We start from the raw sequence: 25,476 nt of genomic DNA, 5'->3' as shown, positions 1-25,476 counted from the left end.
GAAGTAGGCATTGACGAGCAGGCCAAGCAGCTCACGTGCAGCGGTGAATGGTGAAACAGTTGTTGAGTAGCAAGACCGATGTTGGTGGTGAGCAGAATACGTTTCTTGTTTGTCTATTTCCCTATGCGAACGTTATGTGCTCATATTGCTAGACTGGAAGCGAGGGCGGGACATTCGAGTGTATCAAACAAAAAAAAAGAGGGAGAGGAAGAATATGTACATGCACATTGTTGATTCCCAGAGCTATCTCCTATCAAGGTGATTAAGTATGATCAAAGGTCAATCGACTAATAATTGTGAACAACGAGATAAAAGAATTGAAAAAGGGGAGTGGGGGGGGGTAAATGAGGAGGGAAAAAAAAAAAGAACTCCATGACTCCAAATAGTTTGTTTTTATTTTATTGTATTGATTTGTAAACTTGGCACGATGCGCTCGTTGAGTATATGGCAGATAGCGAGGAGACAGGCGAGACCGGGGCTAATTAACAGGACGAGCCATTAGCGAGTGACAAGTCGCGCTGTCATTTATCCGAGTAACCCATAGGCTTTTGTTTTTATTAGTTGAGTTTAGCATACCTGAACTATACCTGAGAGTACCGCTGTAGGAAACGGAGAGGGGAAAGCACCAGAAAAGGTGATTCGCTAAAAGAGAGGAGGGAGGTGCACACTGGAATGTTCAACTAATTGTCATAATAATGAGTGTTCTAACAACCATAGGACAGACTAATGACTACTTTGTTATTGAAGGTCCACAATAGCTGATTGCTCGAGGGTTACGACTTCCAGCTACACCACAATGTCATCCATCTTGCAAATATTGTTGAATATCACCCACCACACATTGCAACTAGATTGCATTTCGGAAAGCAAGAAGCGTTCTTTAAAATCTCTGTGACGTTATCCTCCGTTGGTAACTTCATTGACGCGGAAGCAAATACACAAAGTTGCAAAATTTTAATACGGAAACTGTTCTTTAAAAAAAAAAGGGGGGGGGGACATAAAAAGCTTAATAAGACACTCTCAAGAGATCCAACAAGGAATGCAAAATCATTCTCATGACACGGGAATTCTCGTCCATAATCGCTCCATGATCGTGGCACGGAGAAAAGATCCGCCAAAAAAGTTAAGAGCTTCAGGAGGCAATCTGCATAGAAACAACCTACCCGTGCCTTGAGTGTAACTGGCTTTTCAAAGCGAAGATCGGACTTGACAGCCATCTTTGAGTTCATGCTAAACTAGATTGTGCTTGTCACCTACCTCAAAGGAGGAGCATATTCTTGTTATCATTGTTAATACTATTAGTAGTAAGAAACCATAATAAGAACAATATCTTTATAACTCGAGCAGCATTAAAAGAACAGTGATGGCTCACGGCTACACGTCTTTGTGGCTACTAATGGTGAATTAATAACGTAGCTAAATACAAGCTTAGTTTTGAAATTAATTAGAAGATCAGCATCTGTTTGGCTAGACATTCGAAGTGCCGGCTTTGGTGTCGGGGCTAGCAAGAAAACAAAAAAAATTACAGTTTAATTTAGAAATTTGGTGGCGACATTGTTTGTTTGTTTTTAATTTTCATGGACTCGCAGTGAACGCTGGTAATAAAACTAGCTTCACAATAGGCTGGCTAGTTTTCGAGTTCTATTCAGCCTCGGGTAAGAAAAAAAAATATTTCAAACTTTTAAAAAACAGTGTAAAGAGAACGATACTTCTGAGTCCACCCCCCCCCCTTCCTCTCTACGCCGTCTATGACAACTGTGCAAGGACCGGACAAAAGATGGGGAGACATTTCACGGGGCGCTTGTAAACTGCTTAAGACTTTTTTAAAAAATCAGGTAACTAAAGCTACTGCAAAGGCGAGATCAATCTTGACAGCATCAATTCAGCAGCACAACACTCAGTGGTGTACTGACTCACTGCATGCACAATGTCCCAAAATGCCCCCAACCTTAAAAAAAAAAAAAGCCAAATACTGCACCACACACGCTCACAAACACACATACACAGCTCATCCTTTCTTTCGCCAAGTTCTCACCTATGTACAGCATGAGTGAGATTTTACAGAAGCCTCCACTCACACATTCACATACGCACACTCACCCACCCCCACCACCACAACCCCATCAATAATGAACAACTGGTGAGCTCAATACAAGAAAGGGTAATATTGATTCGGTCCGCTGAGTCGATGGAACTGTACTCAATTTATCCCATTTGAAAAATTGAAGTCTTGGTCAAATAGAAATCAGAAAAAGGGAGGGGAAGGAATAAAGGATTGGCATTTAGCGTGTGACCTGTTTCCTTTGATTTTGTTACCAGGCGGAGCCACAGGTAAAGAATGAGACTGTCGTGGTAATGGTTCCAAAATCTTGATTTTCATGGTTTACTTTGTCCTAATTGATTTCATTAACTTTCTAAGCTTAAACGATAAACTACAGATTGAGAACCATCACATTCGCCCACAATTTCTAGACAATGCTCTAAATTACGTGGTGTAAAAATCATTAATATGCAGTCGATAATTGAATGATTTGGAATTTTAAAAATGCCATCGCATTACAAGAAAAAAAAAAGTGCAATTCCACTTTCCAAGATTACGTGAACAAAAAGCATTGGGCTAACTAGTAAATGAGCCCTTGAATAATTGGCACGTCTACTTACTTGCCTTACTCGGAGCCAGGCTGACTCTATAAATAGAGCACTCCTCAATTGGGCTCGTTAAAAGAGCGATTACATTTTTTATGAGCATTAATGACATTCTAAATTACCTTCACGAGCTCTTAAGAAAATTAAGAAAAGGTACTAATTAAGAAACGAGACAGAGAGCAATTGTTTTGAGAGAACACATAGGCAGCGCGTGAGGTCTAAAAGTTGAACAAGGAAGATCAGATAACGAAACAAGTAAAATACTACAAAATAAAGAATGAAAATGAAGAAATACAAAAATTCTGAAAAAAAATTATTTCTATATTTTACTTTTTTTTTTTTAAGATATCGTCATTAATATGAAGCCTAGGGGATGGAAATGAAAGCAGACCGAGATAAGTAGTTCCATTTTTGTTTTCATTACAATTAAGCTTCAGCACGTTGAAGACATATTTTGAATATTTAACAAGAATGGAAAGATAGTGCATTCAGAATATGAGGAGTATGTATGTATGTCCTTTATAGAAATCCAAACCGTTGGACCAATTTTAATGAAACTTGGCAAGAACGTCCCTTGGATAATAATGGTGATTTTAGGACACGTAAAAGTGCCCTACAACAAGAGAGTTGACTAGATTTAAGTCAATGAGACATCTTGGCATAGATTTTAACTATTTAAAAAGCATGATGCCTTTTTATTATATAAGAGAACGAAAACAGAAGGAAAAAAAAAACTATCAAAGCCGGGTAAAAATATAGCTAGTAATAAATAAAATAAATGGATGTGTGTAATTTATAAACATAGTATGTGTTCAGGTCGTCAAGTATGAGAGACTAGGCACGCTCATTCGCTTTGATGCATGTGTCGAGTGAAAAAAAATTACGTTTAATGACGAGGAATAAAAAATATTGCGAACACGGTCCTAGATAAAAGTACTGTCACTCAAGTGAAGCACTTCAATAGGAACCCTAAAAAAAATATTATTAATAATGCTATCAGTGCAATTAGTTCAAGAAAAACACAGCTCTTACTTCATTTTCACTTGCTTCACTTCTAAGCTAATGGACTGCTAAGTTGAACTGTGGGAAAGAAGCAAGAGGGTGTTGCAATCGTCAAAAGTCAAAATACATTTTTGCTTTACATTTAATGTATGAATGAACATCACATTAATTCACACTTTTGTTCGCCTCTCTTTCCTTCCATTTTGAAAGATGAGATTTATTCACGAGTCAACAGGTGCATGGCAAGAACGGATGTCAAATGCTAATGTCGACTTTTTAGCTTTATGATCACGACAATGACTGCTTACCGAACCTGTGGCCGAGTTTCAAGGGCTTCAACGCGGTACCGGAAATATTCTTAATACGCAAGTCCTGAAAACTGTTTGTCACTCTTCAATCAATTAGTTTTTGTTTTAACAGTTTCAATACTGTAATTAAAATTTAATACCGTAAGTAACAGATCACCCAAAGTGAAAACAGGAAGAACTACATTTTAAAGCGCAGTGCTATGGTATTGCTGGTAGCTTCAGACAGAGAGCAGCGGAGAACTTAGAAACCTGGAAACAGAAAGCATTGACACTTGTCAAAGGTCCATTGATAAGCCGACAACGTTCTGACTTGCCAGTAGACAGCTTGCCCTACCGTTCACGTAAAAAGTCTTAGGTCAATATGAACTGACGTTATTCTCCAAAACTTTTAAAACCAACAATTAATAAAACAACAACTTTTTGACCAGGTTGAAAATACCCCCACCAGAACTCCACTGGAAAGTAGCCAAACGTAAAATATATTTATAATACATTTGTTAGTGTCTCAGTGACCTTACGTTTTAGATCGATAGCTGTCAGTGTTACCGAATTGATTATAGACTTAAAAAAAAAAAGAGAGACAGTGTCAATAGACATTGTTGTGTAATAACATGTTTACAAAGAAAAAAAAACACTTAATTCGATTACCGGACAATAGAAGTGGACTTCATTTATGTGGATAATAGTGGGAACATGGTCACCGGGAATGGACAATACGAATTGGATATTAATCGAAATGTCGGTATGTCTTCTATTCCTTTCAGATTAGTCGATTAGTAATCGAGGTTCAAAACATAGTGAGAAAAGTTCTTGCCACGATACGCCTTTACTTACACGATACGCCCTTACTTTTTAAATTAGCCTAGCAAATAACAGCAAGAGTTGTTTTTTTTTTTAAGGGTTAGGAAATATCAAGCAAAACATTTTCCCCAAATCTAATCATTAATTTAAAAAAAATAAAAGAGTGATCCCAGGTAGTTTGTGATTTTATACCAACTCCTAGGTAGTTTGTGGTTTTATACAAGCTCCTAGGAGGTCTTCGTTGGCCCAATGTTTAATAAGCAAAGCGGGTAAAACAGGCTTTGACAGATCACAAAACAAAAAAGTGGCTTTACACACCTTTCGGAAGCAGCTAAAATTTCCATCGTAACTCTATATAAATGTCAATATTCTAGACCAAAGTGAACATTTTTTTATATTTAAAAAAAAAACGCGGTTTCAAAAACAATAACGAATAATGTAAAACAATCAGAGATTTAGATAGCCGGAAGCGTTGAGGGGTCATAATCAGCCCAGAAAACAAGTTAGACACACCAATGCAGATTAATAGGACATAGGGACAGAAGGATGTCAAGATGACAAGCGTTAGTAAATCATCCTGATGAAGTGAATTCAGTGACAACGCCCCTCTGCCTCGGTGTTAGATCTACATCCCCCCCCCCTCACACGAGTGCAAACAAACGTACGCAAGAGCAAACAAGCACGTCTACAACTGGCACTGGCGTACTGATTACTCTTGGCCTATATTTGGACACATCTGGAGGCAGGCCCAACAAGAACTACTGGACGGTTTGCAAGCAGTATGCGTGGACTTGAAGGTTGACTTGGATACTCTACGGACTGGAACTTGTAGGGAGAAAACAACAACAACAGATAAAGAGTAGAAAAGAAACAGTGGAATACTGGGGAAAAAACATGGAAGCATACGGAGGGGGGGGGGGGGGGCAGAAACAAAGACGGAGCAGCGCATACATGAAATATATTTAGTTCTAGTTCATCTATAGATGGACGTTCGTGTTAACTCTTTCTCTCCGTAATTATTTACCAAATTCTGGTGGAATCAACGCTGGTATCGTCAGTTAGAAGAGAAAGAGTTAAGATGATTACTAGCACTAACAAAAGATACATACATATATATATATATATATATATATATATATATATATATATATATATGTATTTTATATATATATATATATAAAGCTTATACGAAGTGTAATTGTAACAATTCGTTTGGATCAGTCGGGTCATTACGTTTGTACTAGATCTAGACTAACAACAAGAAATTTGAGCGATAAGAAATAGTTTTACCGATTGTTTGTTGTTGTTTATTTTTTTTTTTTGTTAAGTGCTATTACACGCTTTTAGCTTTCTTAATATATAGATCATATCACTTGTCTGGATCAGTTGGGAAAACGGCTGGGAGGGGGGGGGGAGAAAGAAAATACTGACCAGTCTGCTAGTGAAGTACCTATGAAAATAAAAGATTCTATAGTTATCAATTGTTGTCACAAATCTACTTGAAAGACGACCTTTATATGAGACTAATTTAGCTTACACCACCACTTCAGTCAAGTACAATTTCTTCCACTTGATGGAGATACCAAACAAAAATAATTATTTACCAATAGTTAATTAATTAATTGGTTATATTTTTGTAATTGATTCTTGTGTTGTCGGGTAAAAAAAATTGAGCAAAACTTCATACTTGATCCGAGATTGGGTGTCGTACAAACTTTTTATCAGACAGACAGGGTGAGGATATTAATATTAAAGCTTTGTAACAGAACATGCCAACAAATTAGTATTTAATGTCATTTCTTAAAAAAAAAAAAAAAAAAAAAGGTTCAGTTTCTAGGGATGGTATTATTAATGATAATACTAAGTTCTTTCCTACTGGACCGAGCTCGTGGGAAGATTGAAGTTATAAAACAAGTCTTCGCTAAATGAAATTCTGTCTATTAAATCAAACTTGAGGCTAATTTTCACTTTTAGTAATTAGAATACAATAAGCTTAACAATCTGATATATTATGTAATATTTTGTTGACAATGTCCATGTTTTTATTTAATTTTGTATTGGAACATGACCACGTTTTTCTACCCCGCACGGTGCCTAACAGTACATGTGAGATGTAGAAGAATAAATGCATAATACCACGACGATAACACTCGGCCATGAGCTCGTTATGTCACTGCGTAGAGACAAGAGTACATTCTCTATCAGCGAGTGCTTTTAGACATGAATTCTAATGAAATAAGCCATACGTTCCAATCAGCTTTACTCCCAAAGGTAGAAGCATCTGTAGAACTAATATGATACAGATAGGAAAAATAGAAAAAAAAAGTAATGAATTCCTAGAAATGCACAACAAGTCTATTTTTACAACTATTTTTATCAGCATATATTTGATATAATATACAATTATTTAACACACACGCACATACATTCACCCCTAGACCATTATGTTTACTTGTTTAAACACGCTATCATACGCAAACAGTTTCTCCCCTTGGAAATGGTACGGTCTATGTAACAGATTGTGTAATGGCTCACTTGTTGTTATATAACTCACGTCTCACGAGGATGTCATGTGGCCAACCCAAAGACCAAAAGCAAGTAATTTCCAAACAACCAACAGTAGCCCATAATAGATAGGGGATAGTCTCTGAAGTCTAAATAAACATTTTAATCTTCAACCGTATTTCGAATCGAACCCCAAACCCCTACTGTTCGGGAACCGCGTGTTTTACTTCTCGGCCACCAAGCTTCATAACCTAGTCAAGGCTGGTCACCAGTTTTCCAAACTACTTTGATAAATGTTTTCTTCAAGGATACATTAGCGAATGTAGCGTCCATCAATGAAAAATTAAATGACACCAACCAAGATGCAAACAGCGTGTGTTGTGCTCTGTTACCACCAGCTACAGCTAGCAGCTTTTGTCACTTAATAATAAGCTTATACACCCTTGCTTTAATTTGTGTTACCAATCAGATTTTAATATTATTAATAGTATGTTTGTGAAAATGTGAGAAACTCATCGTGTACAAATGGCAACGCAGATTCTAACATGAACTTTGAAGAATCTGTTTTAGAATTGAACAAGGCCAAATGTTTTTTTAAAGGGGGTGGGGGAGCTTACCACGTATACTCACAAAATCAAAGAACTTAAACTCACCAAAAAAAAAAATAATTAAACAACACGCTCACAAACTCAGGATTTTAAACTCGGCCTAACTCTCGCTTATTTTTTATTTCCGGATAAGCTTTTTTTTTTGTGTTCCAGCCTCGTGTAACCAACCATCTCGTGAGCTAGTTGTAATGGTGAGCACTAATTGCACAAGGCACGCCCACACTTTCTCACAAAACGTGGACAAAAGCCAAAGAAGCTCAGGTATTTACTTACAAGTAGGTCACGACAGGTGCTGTTTATGATATGACGTTAAGACCCATGGTATACTACTTTGAGAAGGAATTGTTGCATTTCCGAGAAGGAAGACAGTGATAAAAGGATGGGAGGGGGGGGGGAGCCACTGGTGTTTAGTCAGACGAGAAAAAAAAAGAAGGGTAGAGGCAAAGGAGAAAGGAGGCGGCATCTCTGGAGTCTTAGATAGGGTGAGTAGATTGGAGAGTCTTTAAAGGAAGAAAACAGGTGCAAAAAACAAGTCAATCAACTTAAAACGTTTCTTAAAACAACCGTCAAGGTTATTTTGTTTGAGACTGCGACAAGTTTGTCTACGCGCTTTGGTGGATCGTTAAACGGTTCAGTTCGATTCCATTTTTTCTTTATTTTATTTTTTTTTTTCGTTGGGTTAAGGCATAAGAAGAAAAAAAAAGGACTAAAAGAAAAACGGGGGGGGGGGGGGGGGGGGGCTGGTAACTGACAACAGCATAGTCAGAGAAATGTAACGCGGGATGCCACCGCGGGGGCCTAGTAATATGCAATTAGCCCGATTTAGCTCAGTGAAATTTTGGTTTAATGCAATGACAGAAAGAGACGTACTATTATCGCTGACATGAAAACTGCAGTCTTAACCTGGCTCAATCGAATTCACGTGTGCCGAACACCTGTTTTCATGGTTTATCGAACTCTAACACAATGACGTGAATTATGACGAGGTGTAGTAAAAATTACGCTCACAAAGATTGATCCAATTAAATGGACTGTTTTTTGTTTTTTTTGTTGATAAATGCAAGATCTCCTCGTATAGATAAGTGATACAGATTTCATGAATACAATTGAACTAAATAAAATATTAGGACGGAACCAGCATCAGAACCGAGGCAAGAAAATAGATTTTTATTTTGGCTTTAAGAAATACTCTTTTTGTAAGAGCGCGAAATTTTATGGGTTATTTATTATTCACCTTCACCAATCCTTTAGTCTGTTGCACCGTTGGTGCACCACACAAGATTTGTCGTCCGTCCTCCATTCCTCTCTGTCTGTTGCCTTGGATAGAGCCTCTTTCAATGGCAGGACCGCCCATTATTTTATGTTGTGATGCGGTCTTAAAATGTGATACCTAGGACTCTTCTGTAGCTTCTCAATTCCATTGCTAGATTACTTATTGATATTATTATTGTTATTATTATTATTATTAATGATTTTGTATAGTGCATCTTCCATACTTCCTTTAGCATGCTCAGCAAACACAACTCAGCTGAGTTAAATATCGAATTAAAATCCATAGTCTACATTGGGATTCGAGTTTGAACCTCCAAAGTTAGGTAGCCACGCACTTTGTGCCACATAAATCACACATACCAACTAAAGTCTTGCACAAAGTATAAAACTATATTAGAATAGTGTTCTTTTTTTTTATAACAACGAACAATAATTTCTCTTGGGGTTTAAACTTAATGGTTTAAAAAATATTACTTTACAAAATATAGCCTACTTTTTAAAACTCCCAAGTATTTTTTTTTTTGTCTTTAGTTGTTGTTTTTCAAACACAAAACACACACACAATTTTGTTTAAATTTAAATTGATTTCAGTGTTGTTGTTTTTTCGCCTGGAGTTATTTCATCGAGTTATTTTTTTTTCCGTTACATGTTACGCAATTTGAGATGTTACATTTAGGTCTATACATAATTAATTCCATCCAGTACACAGCCCTCGCTAGGGATTTAATGACGCGAAAGACGAGAGTTTGTTGCTCTGTCTCGCGTTCCCAAGTTTCCCCACCTCCATAGAAACTGCTGAGCTGGTTGACGAGGGCCAATTACAAGCAATCTAGGAAATAGTCTCCAAGATAATTAACGCCTCTCTCCTTACATGCCGAGAGCCTGAGAAGTGGAAAACCAACTTTTGGAACTGTGGTCTATTGATCTCACGCGTACAGCTCACCAACAGAGAGTAGTGCTCACGTCTGCAGGTTCACGTGAGCATGTGTTTTACTGGCTTTAAAAACGATCTCAGTGCTTGTTTGATTTGCAGGCTGTCAACGAACTGAATCCATGGTCCAAATATTTTCTGTGACTCGACGCAGCTAAAATTGAGCGCGAACGAAACAAATAGATTAACACACAATAAATCAATTAATACTATATATATGTAGCGACGTAACGGAGGAAAGACATGGTCACGCTATTTCATTCCTATTTATAATATTTATTCGTTTCAGATACATTTGTAATATTTTAAAATGTGAACTTAAAACTGAAATCGTATTCGTCGCAATAAAAAAAATAATAAAGCATGGTGACCTTTAACCCGTTTACGGTTGTTACTAATCATCATCATTAAACTTCATTTGAGTGAGGGCTTGAGAGGCTCAAATCCCCTCTTGAAAAAGCCCTGAACAGAAACCCTGCTGTTTAAGTAGTGCATATAAGTCAGCGTACAGGTCGAGAATTTGTGGTTTCCTAGACCTGTCAAGATGGAGATCAGCAAGTCTGGGGCAGTCAAGAAGACGAGACACGGTTTCCTCTTCTTATCCGCAGCGCGGACACCGTGAGTCGAAGTCTGACCAAAGCCGTGCGAAATGTGTGCCAACAAGACGGTGGTCTGTGCTGTAATAGCTTGCTCAGGCCTGGAGGGCCTCCACCATGTTGTTACTGATAGAAATATAAGAATTTATTTTTGATAAATGTTTAAACTACTGGGTCGGTCAAGTTTACATCCAGCTCCGGTGACAGAACATAGAGATTTCGTCAACTTCAGAAGTTGTATACAAAAAAAAAAAAAAAACTCAAATCTTCGCACACCTGCATGTCGGGTGGCATTACACAATACATGAGACGCTATAAGAAATATAACATTGACAGTTATTTAATGCAACACTAAGTGCAGCTCTAGTCACTTTCCCAAGTTGTACAGAAAACATTCTAGGTAGAGACATGTGCACTCACGTCACACTACATATTCCGTTTCGGGCCAATTCACCATGATGTGGACATTGAATTAACAGCTACTACATTATACATTAATACGAAGGGTGGGTGAAGGCGTCAATATACACACATTTGTACACGAACGCATGCCAAGACTAAACAGCAAATGTAGTTCAGTGTCAGACACTAGAATTACTGCCGCTGCTACGAAAGGGTGATGAAGATGGAAACGACGAGCCCTTAACAGAGGGCGATAATTGGCGCATCTATAGCCGAGAGCTGTTGCTTGAAGCTGGCTGCAATTCTATAACAAACATACGACGATTCATGAAAGTTTAATTCAACTAATTAAATTTACTGTGGGTTACGTAAGGAAAGCGTCGTATAATGCTTCTAATTTTAAATTAGCTGTGAAATAAAGGGAGATAATTTACAAGATCTGGAGACAACACAAAAAAAAATAAAAAAAAAATGTAGAAAAAAATATAAAATGTGTAATATCTAGTATTGTTATAGAGGAAATAAGCTAGCTCTGGTGTGTACCTGACATTAGTTGCGGAATGTAAAGTCGGTGCTGTCGTTGTGCTGGCCTGAAGACACCATCGTTAGAAACAGATGACCTTCACATCAACTGCCCAATAGATCGCAAGGTCTGAAAGTGAGACTATTTTACATTCGGACAAGAAAAAAAAACAATTTTGATCTGTGTCATCTTTTTTTTTTTTAAAAGTAAAGACTATGGCTTGATCAATATCAAAGTTAAATTGACTTCCATAGCTTAAAACTATAATATAGCTTGATCCATCGCTTCATCAGTGGCATTGGTTTTAAATGACCGTCCATAGTTTAAGCAATACTAGAGCTTTTATCGACGAGCATGACTTGATTGACAGCCATGACTCGTCTGACAAACATGGTTTTAATAAAACCTTTGGATTCCGTGGCGATTCCGGGTCACTGGGTACACGTCCACGTGAGTACACTCCACACTCAAACACACACACAACATCGCATAAGCACCTCAACTGGTTCATTTTATTTCTATCTTCGACTCGCGTTCAACTCATTCCTACTGCCGCACATCAGTGACTCACGCATATCGCCTCGTTCGGGGGAGGGGGGGGACTCCATTGTTGTCCGTTGCCTGGATGTGAGTAATTGAAAGCTGTTGAAAGTCAGCATGCGCAGTGAGCCGTAAAAAAATATAACATATCAGATCTCTCTCTTTTCACCCCTTCTCCCCCCCCCCTTCTTTTTTTATACTTTCTTTTTTTTTTTACCCCAAGGGGTAATTTCTTTCCTTATTCAATTTATTTACATCCCTCAAGGTCAAGATTAAAGTCGACGTGAGCTAAGACTACTGCAACGCTTAATAATTAAAACGCAGATCGATGAGGTTTAGATTTTTATTGCACCAGATCACCTTCAAAGAAATCGCCCATCAGTCACTGCATTGCCTGCTCAAAACAGCGAAGGGAAGAAGAGCTGCATTGGAAATAAAGAAACGCCTGGTTCATAAAAAAAAAAAGAGGGGGGGGGGGTGGAAGAACAGCTCAAGCTTAGCGGAAAGGGGGAGGGCTGATTGTGCAGCTCAGAGAGGACAGGATGGGAAAGAGAGGGGAGGATGTGTGAATACAGGTCACGTGGTGCCATACGCGATACGGTCCAACTGTTGCTAGTTGTACAATGTTTGGAACAACTTAGGGAGGGAAGACAGATGCGTGTAATGTGGCCCAAGTATAGATCTGATACGGACACGATGACATGTCAAAGTCCCTCAAAAGATTTTCCATAAGTATTACAAGTATAGATTTGTGTTTATTAATTTATATATGAAACTTTCAAAGCATTCCACCGCGCGTGCAAGCAGATATGACAGTAGTAGTGGCGAATCATCCTAAATACAGGCTTAGTTGAACTCATCATGTCATCCATGGCAGTAGACTCAATGGAAGGAGTTTCACGCACTTCTTCGTGCACATCTCCTGTGATGAAATAGTGCAGCGCGGTGCGAATGGTTGGATCCATGAGAAGGATGTACAGACAATGGCGTCAGACAGACAAACTCAGTAGAGATGGAGGATTTTGATGTATATTCTGATGAATGAACTCAATTACATAAACCCTCACCAGTAGTCAAATAAATAAAGAAAAAAATCTGTTGAGTTAAAATTATAAACCATCAGGACATGTGAGACAGTAGAAAATTGTGTTGAAAAAAAATGCGTTTTAGTGCACACGTGATCAGGTGCGTGCGAGATGCTCAGCGTGAAAGGGAAATGTGTGTTGTTGTTTTTTAAAGCTTACATCAACAACTCACGCTGTCTGTCAAAAAGTTTGTACACGTGATTTCTCCGACACCCAATCTCGGATCAAACTGAAATTTCAAACAATCATTTCTTCTACCTCACAACACAAGAATTAATTTTAAAAAATTAAAATTGGTAATTAATTATTTTGTTTCGTATCTCGAACAAATAAAAGAAATATTACTTTTTTTTTAATGCTTTTAAAAACCTGATTACGGTAAAATTACCCAGACATCCCTTTATTTCTTACTAACCCCCCCCCCTCCCATTTCCCCAACTGGTCCAGATAAGAAATAGGATCATAGCGTAGTGAGAAAGCTAAAAGCATGAAATAGCGATAAACTAAAAAAAACTTTTTTTGGGGGGAGGGGGGGGAATATATTCCAAATCGCATAGATTTATAGATGTTGGTCTATTACAAATTCAATGACATGACTGATCCTAACTAATGAATACAATTACACTTCGTAACAGCTTTGTTGTTGTTTTTTTAAGTATTTTTTTATGCTTTCATGTTTTATAAATTGAGAAGCTTACTCGAGTTCACTAATTCTAGGAATACAGTTTAGTCATGCAATAAAATCCAAAATGGTACAATGACTCAAACTCGTACGTAAAACTTCCCTTACCTTAATATGATAGCGATCTGCGGTTGGGTTGGGGGGGGGGGGGGAAGAGGTACAAAGAATGAAAAAAGTGAAACCAAAGGTTCATAAGGACAAAACATATTTTGTTAAGTATTTTTGGTGATAGCCCGTACCTTAAAGATATAGCGCCATTGTCAGACCTGTCCGAGGAACAGACCATCCCGCAGGCTAGTATTGTTCAATAGGACACTTTGTCAAACAAAATCGATTCCTAAAACAAACAAAGGACGCGAGTGCACGCACACACACACTTTCGCGCGCGATATAAAAGCATACTTCCGTTATAATGATACCTGCTTAGATATAGCGGCATCAAAAATATAGGAAACGAAGAGCACTTCAAGAGGATGGGAAAATTGAATTTAAAAAAGAGAGGTGGGGAGGTAAACAACATAGAAAGCTTCTTTATACACTTAACTGCGAATATTGAATTCAGGGGTCTGCATACCACTGAGTGGTGGTAGACCAATAAATAAATCGGATATGCGTGCCAGTGAGTCACGTGGTTCACAAACAAGTGTGACTGACATCTACTCATTTGTCACGTTCATTTAATTCTGGCGTCTGTACTGGGCCCATAGACGCCAATGATTTTGTACGCCTCCCGTCAAAACATTATGATTAGGCTACCTTCGTTCTTGCATACGTTCAGGACCGGCCTTTTGGCATAGGCATACTAGGCAGACGACTTGTGCCTCATATTGGTGGGGGCGCTCAAAACATTTTTTATAGAGAAGAAATAGCAAGAGTTGTTCCTCTTTGTTGGAGTCACTACGTTTTGTTTTGTTTTAAATTGCGAAATTTTTTTTTTGGCTGTTTATTTTTTTATTTTTCTATTTCTTTTGAGGCCACCATTTCTTCTTCTTCGCTCTCATTTAACATGTCAGAGGGTTCAGATCACTAATCCTATATCTGAGATGAGCCACGCAGTGGTTTCAGATCAGGCAGTTCTCCGTATAGTTTTTCTTCTACAGAAGGATTTTGGGGCCAGAGTCTTGTTCGGACCTCTTGATATAGTATGGGGCCACCAAATTCACTTCGCCTAGGGCCTCGAATTATTTAAGGCCGGACCTGACGTTAATGTTAAAATATATTTCTACCACTAATTAAAAAAAAAATAATAAATACTTAAGCTTAATGTTTTTAGTTAAAGTATGAGACAAATAAATCCAAGTTTCGGTCATTTAACAGCACTGCACTATATAATACCACAAATACATAATTATTTATTTATTTTTTTTTTGGCTGGACGAAAGCAGGACAGTAACATTCTACTAGTTTTCCTTCGCTAGAGTAAAAAGTTGCATGATTCAGTAAAGGTCACGTGGACATGTTTCAAGAGCGATACGCGTAACATCCATACATTGTTAAAGAAGTAGACATGTTTCTGAAAATTGCATAGATTTAGACAAGAAGAATTGTAGTTCAAAGATCACGAGCTCTCGTCGAGTAATCTAATTTCGGGTGACCTTGTTCGTCCTAGTGCAACTCATTAGATACATGCTAATACCGAGTACATTTCATTGCATGTGAGATTGCATTCGGGTCACCAGTGCACTTTTATCTTACCTGGGACGACAGGTTGAACCCCCAAAGTTGGACCTGTGCAATAGTGCGACACTCGTCATAACGTTAAAATATTTGGATGTTTTATTATTTTAAGCCAGCTACGTCGGTAAACGTTTCCTTGAACATCTGTCTAACTCTGGACTCTACACCTCCTCCTACAAGGGCGCATGCTGCTTGCATCGGCTCATAACATCTCAGTTATTCTCAACGTTAAGGTACTTGATAAATGCACTGACCCTAATAATACATTCATTAAAATGTCGCGATTTTTATATCATGGCAGGGAGGGAGAGAAAGGGGAGAGAGGGAGTACGGAGAGAGATAGAGACAGGGATCAGGGAGAAACAAGGAGAGAGGGATGAGGGAGAGAGAGAGCCAGGAATAGAGGGATGAGAGAGATAGAGACAGGGATCAGGGAGAAACAAGGAGAGAGGGATGAGGGAGAGAGGGATGAGGGAGAGAGAGACAGAGAGAGAGGGATACGGGAGAGAGGGATGATGGAGAGAGAGAGAGAAATTTAGACCCCTGGTTTTAAATATACTTCAGTTGAACCATTAAAAAAAAAGTTTGGCATAGAAAATTATATTTAAAAATTCGTTTTATAAATTAAATGTTCACCTTTGTCCATTTCGAAGCTATTTTTATAAAGCTTTTTTTTTATATTTTATTTGGACATGTCAAGTTGTAAAGTGTCAGACGTCTGACGTCAGAAATAAAGAAAATGTTTTCAAAGTGTCTGTCCAGTAAACTCACGCTCTCGTAATGAGAAATAACTAGAGACAGTTTCATTGGGTCCTGCAAGGGATTAGTTCAGAGAGGAGCTGAAACAGAGGAAATCTTTGTCAGATTAAAAATATTAGTGCGTGAATTATTTCGCGTAAAAAAATGTATGTGTTGAAATTTAAATACTAAAAACAAAAAAAAAACTTAAACTCTTACATTTCTTAATCCCAACGTTTTATTCGTTCATAAAGAGATCTAAGCCCTAAGGACATTTTGTTTTGGCCTGATCGTTTATTCGTCATCAAATAACTGCGCAGATTTCGATCTCGCCTGACATCATTAATCACTCCGATTTTCGCTTTTTTTTTTTTTAAATTGCTAATGTGCACTATACACATTTTTACGATTTCAGAAGTAGAACTATTTGTTTAAAAAAAAGGGGGGTCACTTCATCCTAGTTTGTTTTTTAATATCTATCGCTATTCCGCGGGTTCAAATAATAAGGTAGTAATAAAGTTATTCTTTTCTGTTTAATTGTGTTTCGAATGTCATTTCTCGAATGTCATTTCCACATCTTTCGACGGAGGAAAAAAAAAGGGTTTTGACAAAAAGACATGTTTAGCAAGCAAATGAATAGGGTCCATTCCAAGGCTGAGGGAGTTACAAAGGTCAGGGGGACACGGAAAACGAAACTCGGGTTGGCCTCAAGTTGTGATTAGACCATTACAAGCACACGGGTGGGTTGAAGTGAAAAGAAAACGAGGGGCAGGCCGGGTACAGCCAACACATAAGCAGTCGAGGGTAAGAATCCAACAGGTATGCCGAGTGGATTACAGAAACTCTGTTGGAGACAAGAAGATAAAAAATATTTACACACTGCCTTGGCTGGGGGAGAAGGAGGGACACGGGACGGCGGTATAAAAATAAAAAGGGGGGGGGGGAGACAGAGGAGGGGCGCTAGGCTGCCATATATTTAAAAAAAAATATAGTATCGGTGTGACACGGCATACCGTTGTCCAAGTGTGCATGCCAAAGTATTACGTGCACCGGAGCTACATTAACATAGACAACTCACACAAGGGCAGAGCCCCCTGCGCCTTCGTCAAATGTTTAGTATTAGGCATGCAACAAGGGAACAAAAAAATATGACTACTACATTAACAATGTAAATACTATAATAAAACAGAAGCGGAACAGTCACTGTTATCCTGTTGGGTTCAAAGTGACGAGTGCGGGAATGTGCGTGTAAAGATGGGGAGGGGGTAAAAAAAAACCTTCTGTTCACAGGACTGAAATATTAGCAATGTTGAGTCGAGTGCTTGCCGCCGTGGTCCCATTGCGATTCAGTGTTGGATCTAGGAAAAGTCAAAAAAAGAATGGGAGGTGACAAGAGAAGTGAGAGAAGGAGGTGTTACGAAAGAGGGGTGCCACGGTCATGAGGGGGGGGAACAAGTTGGGTTAAAATATGACATATGTTTCGCAAATCGCTGAATACAAATATTTATTCCTCACGCTGAGGATCTCACTTTGTCTTACAGAAACATTTTTTTTTACTTGCCTTAACCCCCAACATTCAACGGAGAGTCATGAATTCAAATGTTTCTAGTTTCACTTTGCTATCTCTAAGCATTCAACGTCTCTGGCATGATATGAAAGGACTAGCAAGCAACACCGATGTGATGCAAACACTGGGTCTTTTTTTTTTTTTTTAATCTAGTGCCAAAATGTTTCAAGCAGTTTCTTATCAATCTTAGACAAAATATCAGACGACTGCTGTATCTGCGCACCACGATCCTCATTCCCTTATAAGTAACGCCTTGCACAGCTAGTGTCCCAAAGAAGGGGATATAACTCTACTCCATTCAGGTATCGCCCGGTCTGGAGGAACCCAAGCTGATCACAGATACATTCCCGGTTCTTTTGTTTTCCTGCCAAGGTGACAGTGAGTAATGGCTAGTTGCTCAAACGGAAAAGGGCCAAGATGTCTAATTACTAATCGCTCTGCGGAAGGTGATAGAATCAGCCTACCTTTTGTCTTGGCAGACAGAGAGGAAAGCCAGTATCTGAGCCTTTCTTTTGAAGAAAACAATGGTTGGAAGACGAACCGCCACAAAATCATTTACCACGAGTTGAAATTAGCATCGGAATTCTGAATGGATGGAATTCTGGGAACTAGCTCTACGTCAATTACACGAGGAGACTGAATGGCAAATATATCGAGGCGTGGTACTGTGGGGTAAAATTAACATTTTTTTTTTTTTACTATTAACAAAAAAGTACCGTAAAGACTTGGTTTCAGAGTCCGAGAGTGTATACGGTCATCAAAGTGCTTCCATAATAATAATAAAATAAGTTGGTATATATGCTAATTATAGACTATGCTGTTGTCTTCGACCCTCTTAAAAGCCACCTGTTGGTCATCGCAAAAATAGACTTGAACAATGTAGATCCAATCTGAGCCGGAGAAATACATGGCCCTACAACTATTTAGTAAATAGTCATTGTCATGCATGGTTCTTACAACTAGTTATAATAGTAAATCTAGAGACGTAGACGTTTTAGAAAAATGTATTTAGGACTAGAGGAAATCTGATTGGTAAATAATACGTTCTTTGTGAATAGCACGCACGCACACACCGCCAGAAAGAGAATTTTCTTGGATTGTTTATGTTGACACACATTTGGGTCACGATGACCATTACTCCGCTGTGAGGGAAAAAAATGGAAAAAAAAAAGTGGGGAGGGGTGAGAGGGAGAGGCTTTCTATTATTTTCCCCCACCAAAGTATTTTTTTTTCTAAAAGTAGGGCCGTTGCCTGACTAAACACGCTATCACTGCCTGCCTGTACAGAGTACATGAACGCTTTCACGCACGCACATACACACACATCCTGGGGTCTGGAATCCTCAGTGGCATTGTCTTTGTATCTCTACACACACACACACTAACAAATACACCATTCCCGTCTTGCAATGTATTGTATCCGGTAATAAAGATAACAAAACTCAAGAATCAACAAAACTTTGTGTGTGTGTGTGTGTTTGTTTAAAGAAGAACGCACCGAGTTTACCCCAAAAGACAATGGTTCTCATACAGTTGGCCAACAAGTCACTATAAAGTATCATAGTGATTACTAAAATAAAGAGTCGAAAAAATCTTAAATACTCTAAATATAATGATTGGTGGATTCCAATACAAATTTATAAATGATCCGTTGGTTAAAATCAACATTTTGATAAGTAAAATTATAAAAACGTACGTTAGACCAGCCAGGACAAAGACAAAATGACACCGATCATGACAGTGTATATTTCTAGCTAGATCTATATAGTTTTATGAATCGGTAGACATTGGGACGAGAAGAAAGCTGAGCTGATTTGGCCATATTGCAGGACGTAATTGTCTTAAGACCTCCTTCACGCTACACTGGAGGGAGCACGAAGAAAGGGTCGTTCAAAGAAAAGCTGGCTGGACAATGTAAAAGAATGGACCAGCCTCTCTCGATATCCCACTAGCTACTGACCGGTAAAAATGCAGGGAGTTGGTTACGCGAACTGTCAGAGTAGCCTACGGCAAAAGTCAAGGGACAGATGAGAAAGAGAGAGTGAAAGAGAGATAGAGAGAGAGAGAGAGAGAGAGAGATGAGAGAAATTTGGGAAACATTGTTCTGTGGAACTTGGGGTTGTTGAATTTAGTTTGAAAACATTTTCTAAACATTCTAAAATAGCGGACGCTTACTGATAACTTAACACTTAGCTAAACACTTAAACATGTACCTAAACACTTACACACTTAAACACTTAGCTAAGGAAAAGAACAACAGCATGTACACTCAATTCTGTGAGATTTTGGTGATGGCGTTTTTAAACAGAAACATAACGGAGAAAGCCATTTTAATTCGTTTCAAATAATAGAACTCATTTAAGTGTAAATTACCAATTTACTTTATATACTAATGTAGATACCGGTCGGTATGCACAAGTTGAATGTAGGCAGGTGTCGTACTTAGGTCACGGTTGTACATAGACTGTATGTAGCTGTAGTTTGGTCCAAACAAATGGAAATTCAGTTTGACCACAATTGTCAAATTCAGTATTATTACCTACTATAATAACAATAACAATATAGATGCAAACACAAACAACATTCACCCATGAAACACACTCACACACACGTTTCGATGAATTTCCGATGAATTTCGGAGATGTTTCGAAATACATGTATATGATCAGAAAGTTTTTTTTAAACTACATTCGGGGGGTTTAGAATACTTTGAACTATCCAATTTCAAACTATAACACTCCAGTCGCGTTACAACAGTCAAACCAGTAATCTACCCCTACAGCATGCCCGAAAAGGGCTGCCAACAGGAGGGGAGGGACCAGCGTTTATATAAAAATTGATGGTTTGTTACAGCCCTGCTGTAATATTTGTTTGTTGTTTGCTTGTGTTATAATAAATGTTTGTTATTGCTTGGTCAACAAGTATGGAGGGCTCTATCTAAAGCTGGTCTGAGCGCTGCGTTCGCCAAACACATAATCGCGCTTTTAAGAGAACACCGAATCTCAATCTGTTTTTCAAAAGTGCAAAGCTACCGCCCATGGGACTGTCCACTAGTCTGTCGTCAAGCCTCGGCGATTAGTACAGAAAATATTGGATGATGGGTAAAAAGGCAAAAAAGTCATTGCATAATAAATATAGAGTGCTAGCATTTGCTGTCTATAGATAGAAGAGAATGCACCATAATGTGACACACATTGAATATCTTGTTCTTTGTGTTTCGTTTGTTGACAAAGCTTATTTCAACTTACTCTGTCTGTCTGTTTGTCCATTCTCAGATCAAATTGCAATGGAAACTTTGCACAATTATCCATTGTCGATGACAACACACGAATCAATTAAAAATCAGTTAATAATTAGCGATAATTAATTAAATTTGTTTTATATAGAAAAGGAGAGATTAATCTGGCAGTATTGAAAGATATGACAGTAATTATGCGGTTCTTTACCGTACATAAGCTTTTGTATTTGTTGTTATTGTTGTTTTTTTATTATTATTTTTAAACATTTTGCTTGTTTACACATTCCGTACGTTCCTTCGGAATGGAAGGTTATACAGCCTCGCCAGAACCTCGCATAGGATGGCGATGGATGTCGGCGGCTAGCGTTTGGACCAGGGAACATCGAAACGACAGTCCAGAGCGCATTCCACACGTCATCCAGCTACCCTGTTTGTGTTACACATGATTTTCTACCACTGTTGCACAGTTTGTTGTGAGAATGTGTTATCAGTAGTAACCACGGGCAAAGTGTTTGTTAAACGAGCTGTACTGTCTCTTCTTCAAACCCATTAGTAAACAAATGTTACATCATCATGGAGGGGGAACGAAACACGTACACGCGCACACACACACGCGCGCGCACTACAAACTCGTTTTTCTCACACATGGTGTGATGGGAAGAGCACGTTCAAGTTTCATATACACAGACACTTTCTCCATCACACACACACTCACTGACATCTGTCGTTCACCGAAAGTCCAATAAGAACCATGTATTAAGAGTCTATATTTAGACTCCGCGTTCATCCCGCAGAGAATATCTGCATTTCCCTATAGAGTACAACCACTTTGCTTCGTTCAACATTTGATATCATATAGCTACATACCCGGTGGCCATATATACAGATTACACATACATATAGATTTAGACATGCTTTCAAGAGAAAAAAAAAAGGGAGGGGGGATTTTAACCCTGTTATTAGTAACCCACAAATATAGATTGACGAGGAAGAAGAGTTAAGAAACACGTAGAAATAACAACAGTATGTGCTCTGCGATCACGAGTAAGTCAGCCTTCGAAGATGTACAAGTCACGAAGGAAGGCCGAGTTCAACTCTCTAAGCGCTTACATGGCAGTGTCAACGTCAAACTGTTAAATCAAACGCATACACAATAACACACCAATGTACACACCTAAATACACTCGCTTAAACGCATGCACGCGTGACCTACGTTAGAAAAGAAAAACCAATGTCCGATATTCAGTGACTTATTTGACAGTTTGTTTCACTTTTATTTTTAAATATCTACCACTTTAGGCTGCCTTCCAAAAAAGTATTTAGTAACTGGTTACCTACGGGTATTTACGTAAGGACGACACAGGTGTTATGGAAGATTTACCCTCAAATCTATCTATGCCTTACCTTCACCTATAAATAAATACAGTTTTAAATACTTTTCTTTTTACCTTTCTGCAAATTACGTAGTTAGTGTGTGTGGCAGAGCGCACTATTGGGTGCGCGTGTGTGTGTGTGCTTAAGAAGTAAGTACATGAATAATACGCAGAGTAAACAACCTCACCGCATTCCAGAGGCGTGTCAGTGTTGGGTATAACAGACACGGCAATACAAGTCTTCTGGATATACAGGACTAAGATTGATATGGCTAGATCCAAGAAGGATATATTGAAGTTCCGTTTACTGTGAATTGTATTCATTTGTGTATTTGTGGTAGTCGGTTTGTTTTTTTCTTATCCTGCGGCGTAGAACTACATCTTCTCTTACAATAATAGTGGATACACTCGATATCAGTAAGCCCTTTAGATTTTGAGACCCAGTAAGCCCTTATATGTTCAGCATTAGACTTATTTTGCCCTTTTAAATTTATTAGGAGACTCGGTAGATCCCTATAAATCTTGAGATTCATTTGACCACTACACACACACACACACATATATATATATATATATTATATGTTACACGGAACTAACTGTGTCTTTAATAATAATATATTTCTTTATAAATGTATGTCTGTATAGTGTTTTAAACAAAACAAACAATCAAGTCCAGTCGACAAGTATGAACAAACTCCACAAAAAAAAAAAAACCTCTTGATAACACGGAGTGTCGTAAATCATAAGATATTATTCATATGGTCGCTAACAGATAAATAAAAAAAGGTTGAAGACGATACGATAAAGGTGAGATATGAACTCTGACTTGATGACCATAGGCCTCGGCTTTTATCTCCCTACCCACCTCTTTCTCCACAGATTTTGAACACATCAGTTCGAATGATGAATAACACGATTTATTAATGACCATCTACCTCAGATTGTATAAGAGTGAAGATCTGGACTGTCTGAGAACGCAGACCAAGTAAAAATGACGGACTTACATCTAAATTTAGTATGGGAACAAAACGAGCTCTACATTTTAGTAGTGTCACTATTGTCGGTGTGTACGTAGCGTAGAGTGTGTGTGTGTGTGTGTGCGTGTAGACAAAATGTGTTGAAATGATAATTAGATCTGGTATTATACATTTATGGTCTTCGCCTAGTATATAAAATATTTACATCTAAACTAATTATAGCCTAACTCTAGAATCTAGTAAAACTCTCACTGGCATAAGAAACTAAACAGTCCAGAATCTAGATCAATGTACCATCATAAACTAGACCTGATCTATATACCTACTAAAAAGTAGTCTATAGGATCTTGGTTAAATTTAGATCTTTCTATAAACAACTCGTTAAAAAGATGTGTAGCCCTACTTGAAATTAGTTTATAACGTACAGAGATCTAATCTACATTATGATTTTACCACACGATAATCTAGATATCTATTCACTAATAATATGGACAGGACTAGACTCTTCTAGACCTTTGAATTAAATAAGCCCTAATGTCTACCATAGACTCTATTATAATGTACCTTAATGTATCTAGGCCTACATATAAACTTATTTTAATGCGACAAGATATTTGTATTTAAATCTAAAATGTCTTCTAAACTACAATCTGACATAAAAGTCCAGATCTCTATAGAGTTTAGATCAATCTATTGTAGATCTTGGTAGGCTATTCTTAGTATGACGAAAGAGTATTGTAAACCAGATTTCACAAAAAAAAAAGATATTTCTAGAATTCTAAATCTAGATATATAGATCTAGACCTGGACATAGATAGATATAAATCTATAACTATATTTAGATCTTGATCACATCAGGTTTGAATCATAAATAAGCCCAGCCACTGTCTATAGTCTACTCTAGATTTATTCTGCAGTCTACTAGATCTCTAGATTCTATTAATATAGGCTATCAAGATCTAGTCTAGATAACTAGACTAGTAATAAATTGGGCTTGGAGTACACCTGATTTGCTGATGTTATTTGTTTAAATCTAGAATCTAGATCTAGAATCTAGATCTAGATCAGTAGACGTAGAGTCTAGATCTATATCTACGTCCCGTAGTGTCAAGTAAATAATAATAGATCTAGACTTTATCTAGATTTTGATCTATCTTTAGATCTACATTGGCACACACAGGCTTGTTCCTGCCTACATAACTTCTATAATATAGAATAGATAGACTAAACTAGTTTACTTGTGGGACCTTCACTGAGACACTGGCACACCTGTGTGTAACACACACAGAAAGTCTACAAGGTGACAGGACTGGATCTATCCTACACCAACTGAAGCAGCCAGGTGAAAGTTGAAAAAAAAATAATTATAAAAAATAAAAAAAGTCTACCTGTTTTGTTATCGATCGATTCGAAGTAATCCGAAGTCAAAACTGGAGGTATTATCCACAGATTAATGAGAATTAGAATTAGTATACATCCAGGCGTGAAAAATCCCGCTAAGCCGTGCTTAGCCATTTCTATTTCGGTTTGGTGTACACACTACACAACACACACGAATTATTTTTCTCTTGAAAGCTTTTATTTTCAATGCAGAAACAACTTCGGCATTTTAATGTTTGGAAAAAGTTTTGCGTCTTCGTTGCTTCTAGCGAGTAACTGACTTAGCCAGGTATCAGAAATGTGGTTCCTCGCGCGCGACGACGCCAAACGACCAGGGGTAGCCTAAGCTACTTTTCAAAAAGTTTCATTGGACAAACCCGAATGCGACGTCACAGAAAAAGTACGGTGCTTCGAACATGCCATGTGCTAGATTTTCCTCGCGTAAGAAGATGAAACGGTTTGTTTATAAGGGGAAACAACTGCATAAATACGAATGAAGAAAGTTATTGTTTTTTCAATTCTATAACATTCAGCATGCGGTTTGTTTTTAAAAAGAAATATGTTTTGACGTTAATAAGTAACAAGCTTTTAAAGTATCACTGTATAAATACTATGAAATGAATCAG

At 38.0% G+C, this 25,476-nt stretch overlaps 1 protein-coding gene across 2 annotated transcripts in view; it reads right to left on the bottom strand.

The window, feature by feature from the left end:
* LOC106066507 (epidermal growth factor receptor-like) overlaps window positions 1-25,177 on the bottom strand; it is a 201,011-nt gene extending 175,834 nt beyond the window's left edge. For both annotated transcript variants that reach the window (XM_013225564.2, XM_013225565.2), the window contains exon 1: window positions 24,859-25,177. In XM_013225564.2, coding sequence (XP_013081018.1) covers window positions 24,859-24,985 — 127 coding nt within the window. In that variant the 5' untranslated portion in view covers window positions 24,986-25,177. The remainder of the gene's footprint in view (window positions 1-24,858) is intronic.
* Window positions 25,178-25,476: the final 299 nt, after the last annotated feature.

Source organism: Biomphalaria glabrata, chromosome 16 (genome assembly GCF_947242115.1).
Source record: "Biomphalaria glabrata chromosome 16, xgBioGlab47.1, whole genome shotgun sequence".
Taxonomy (NCBI): Eukaryota; Metazoa; Mollusca; class Gastropoda; family Planorbidae; genus Biomphalaria; species Biomphalaria glabrata.
Note: the sequence above shows the minus strand (reverse complement) of the source record. Positions and strands in the feature narration are given on the sequence as shown.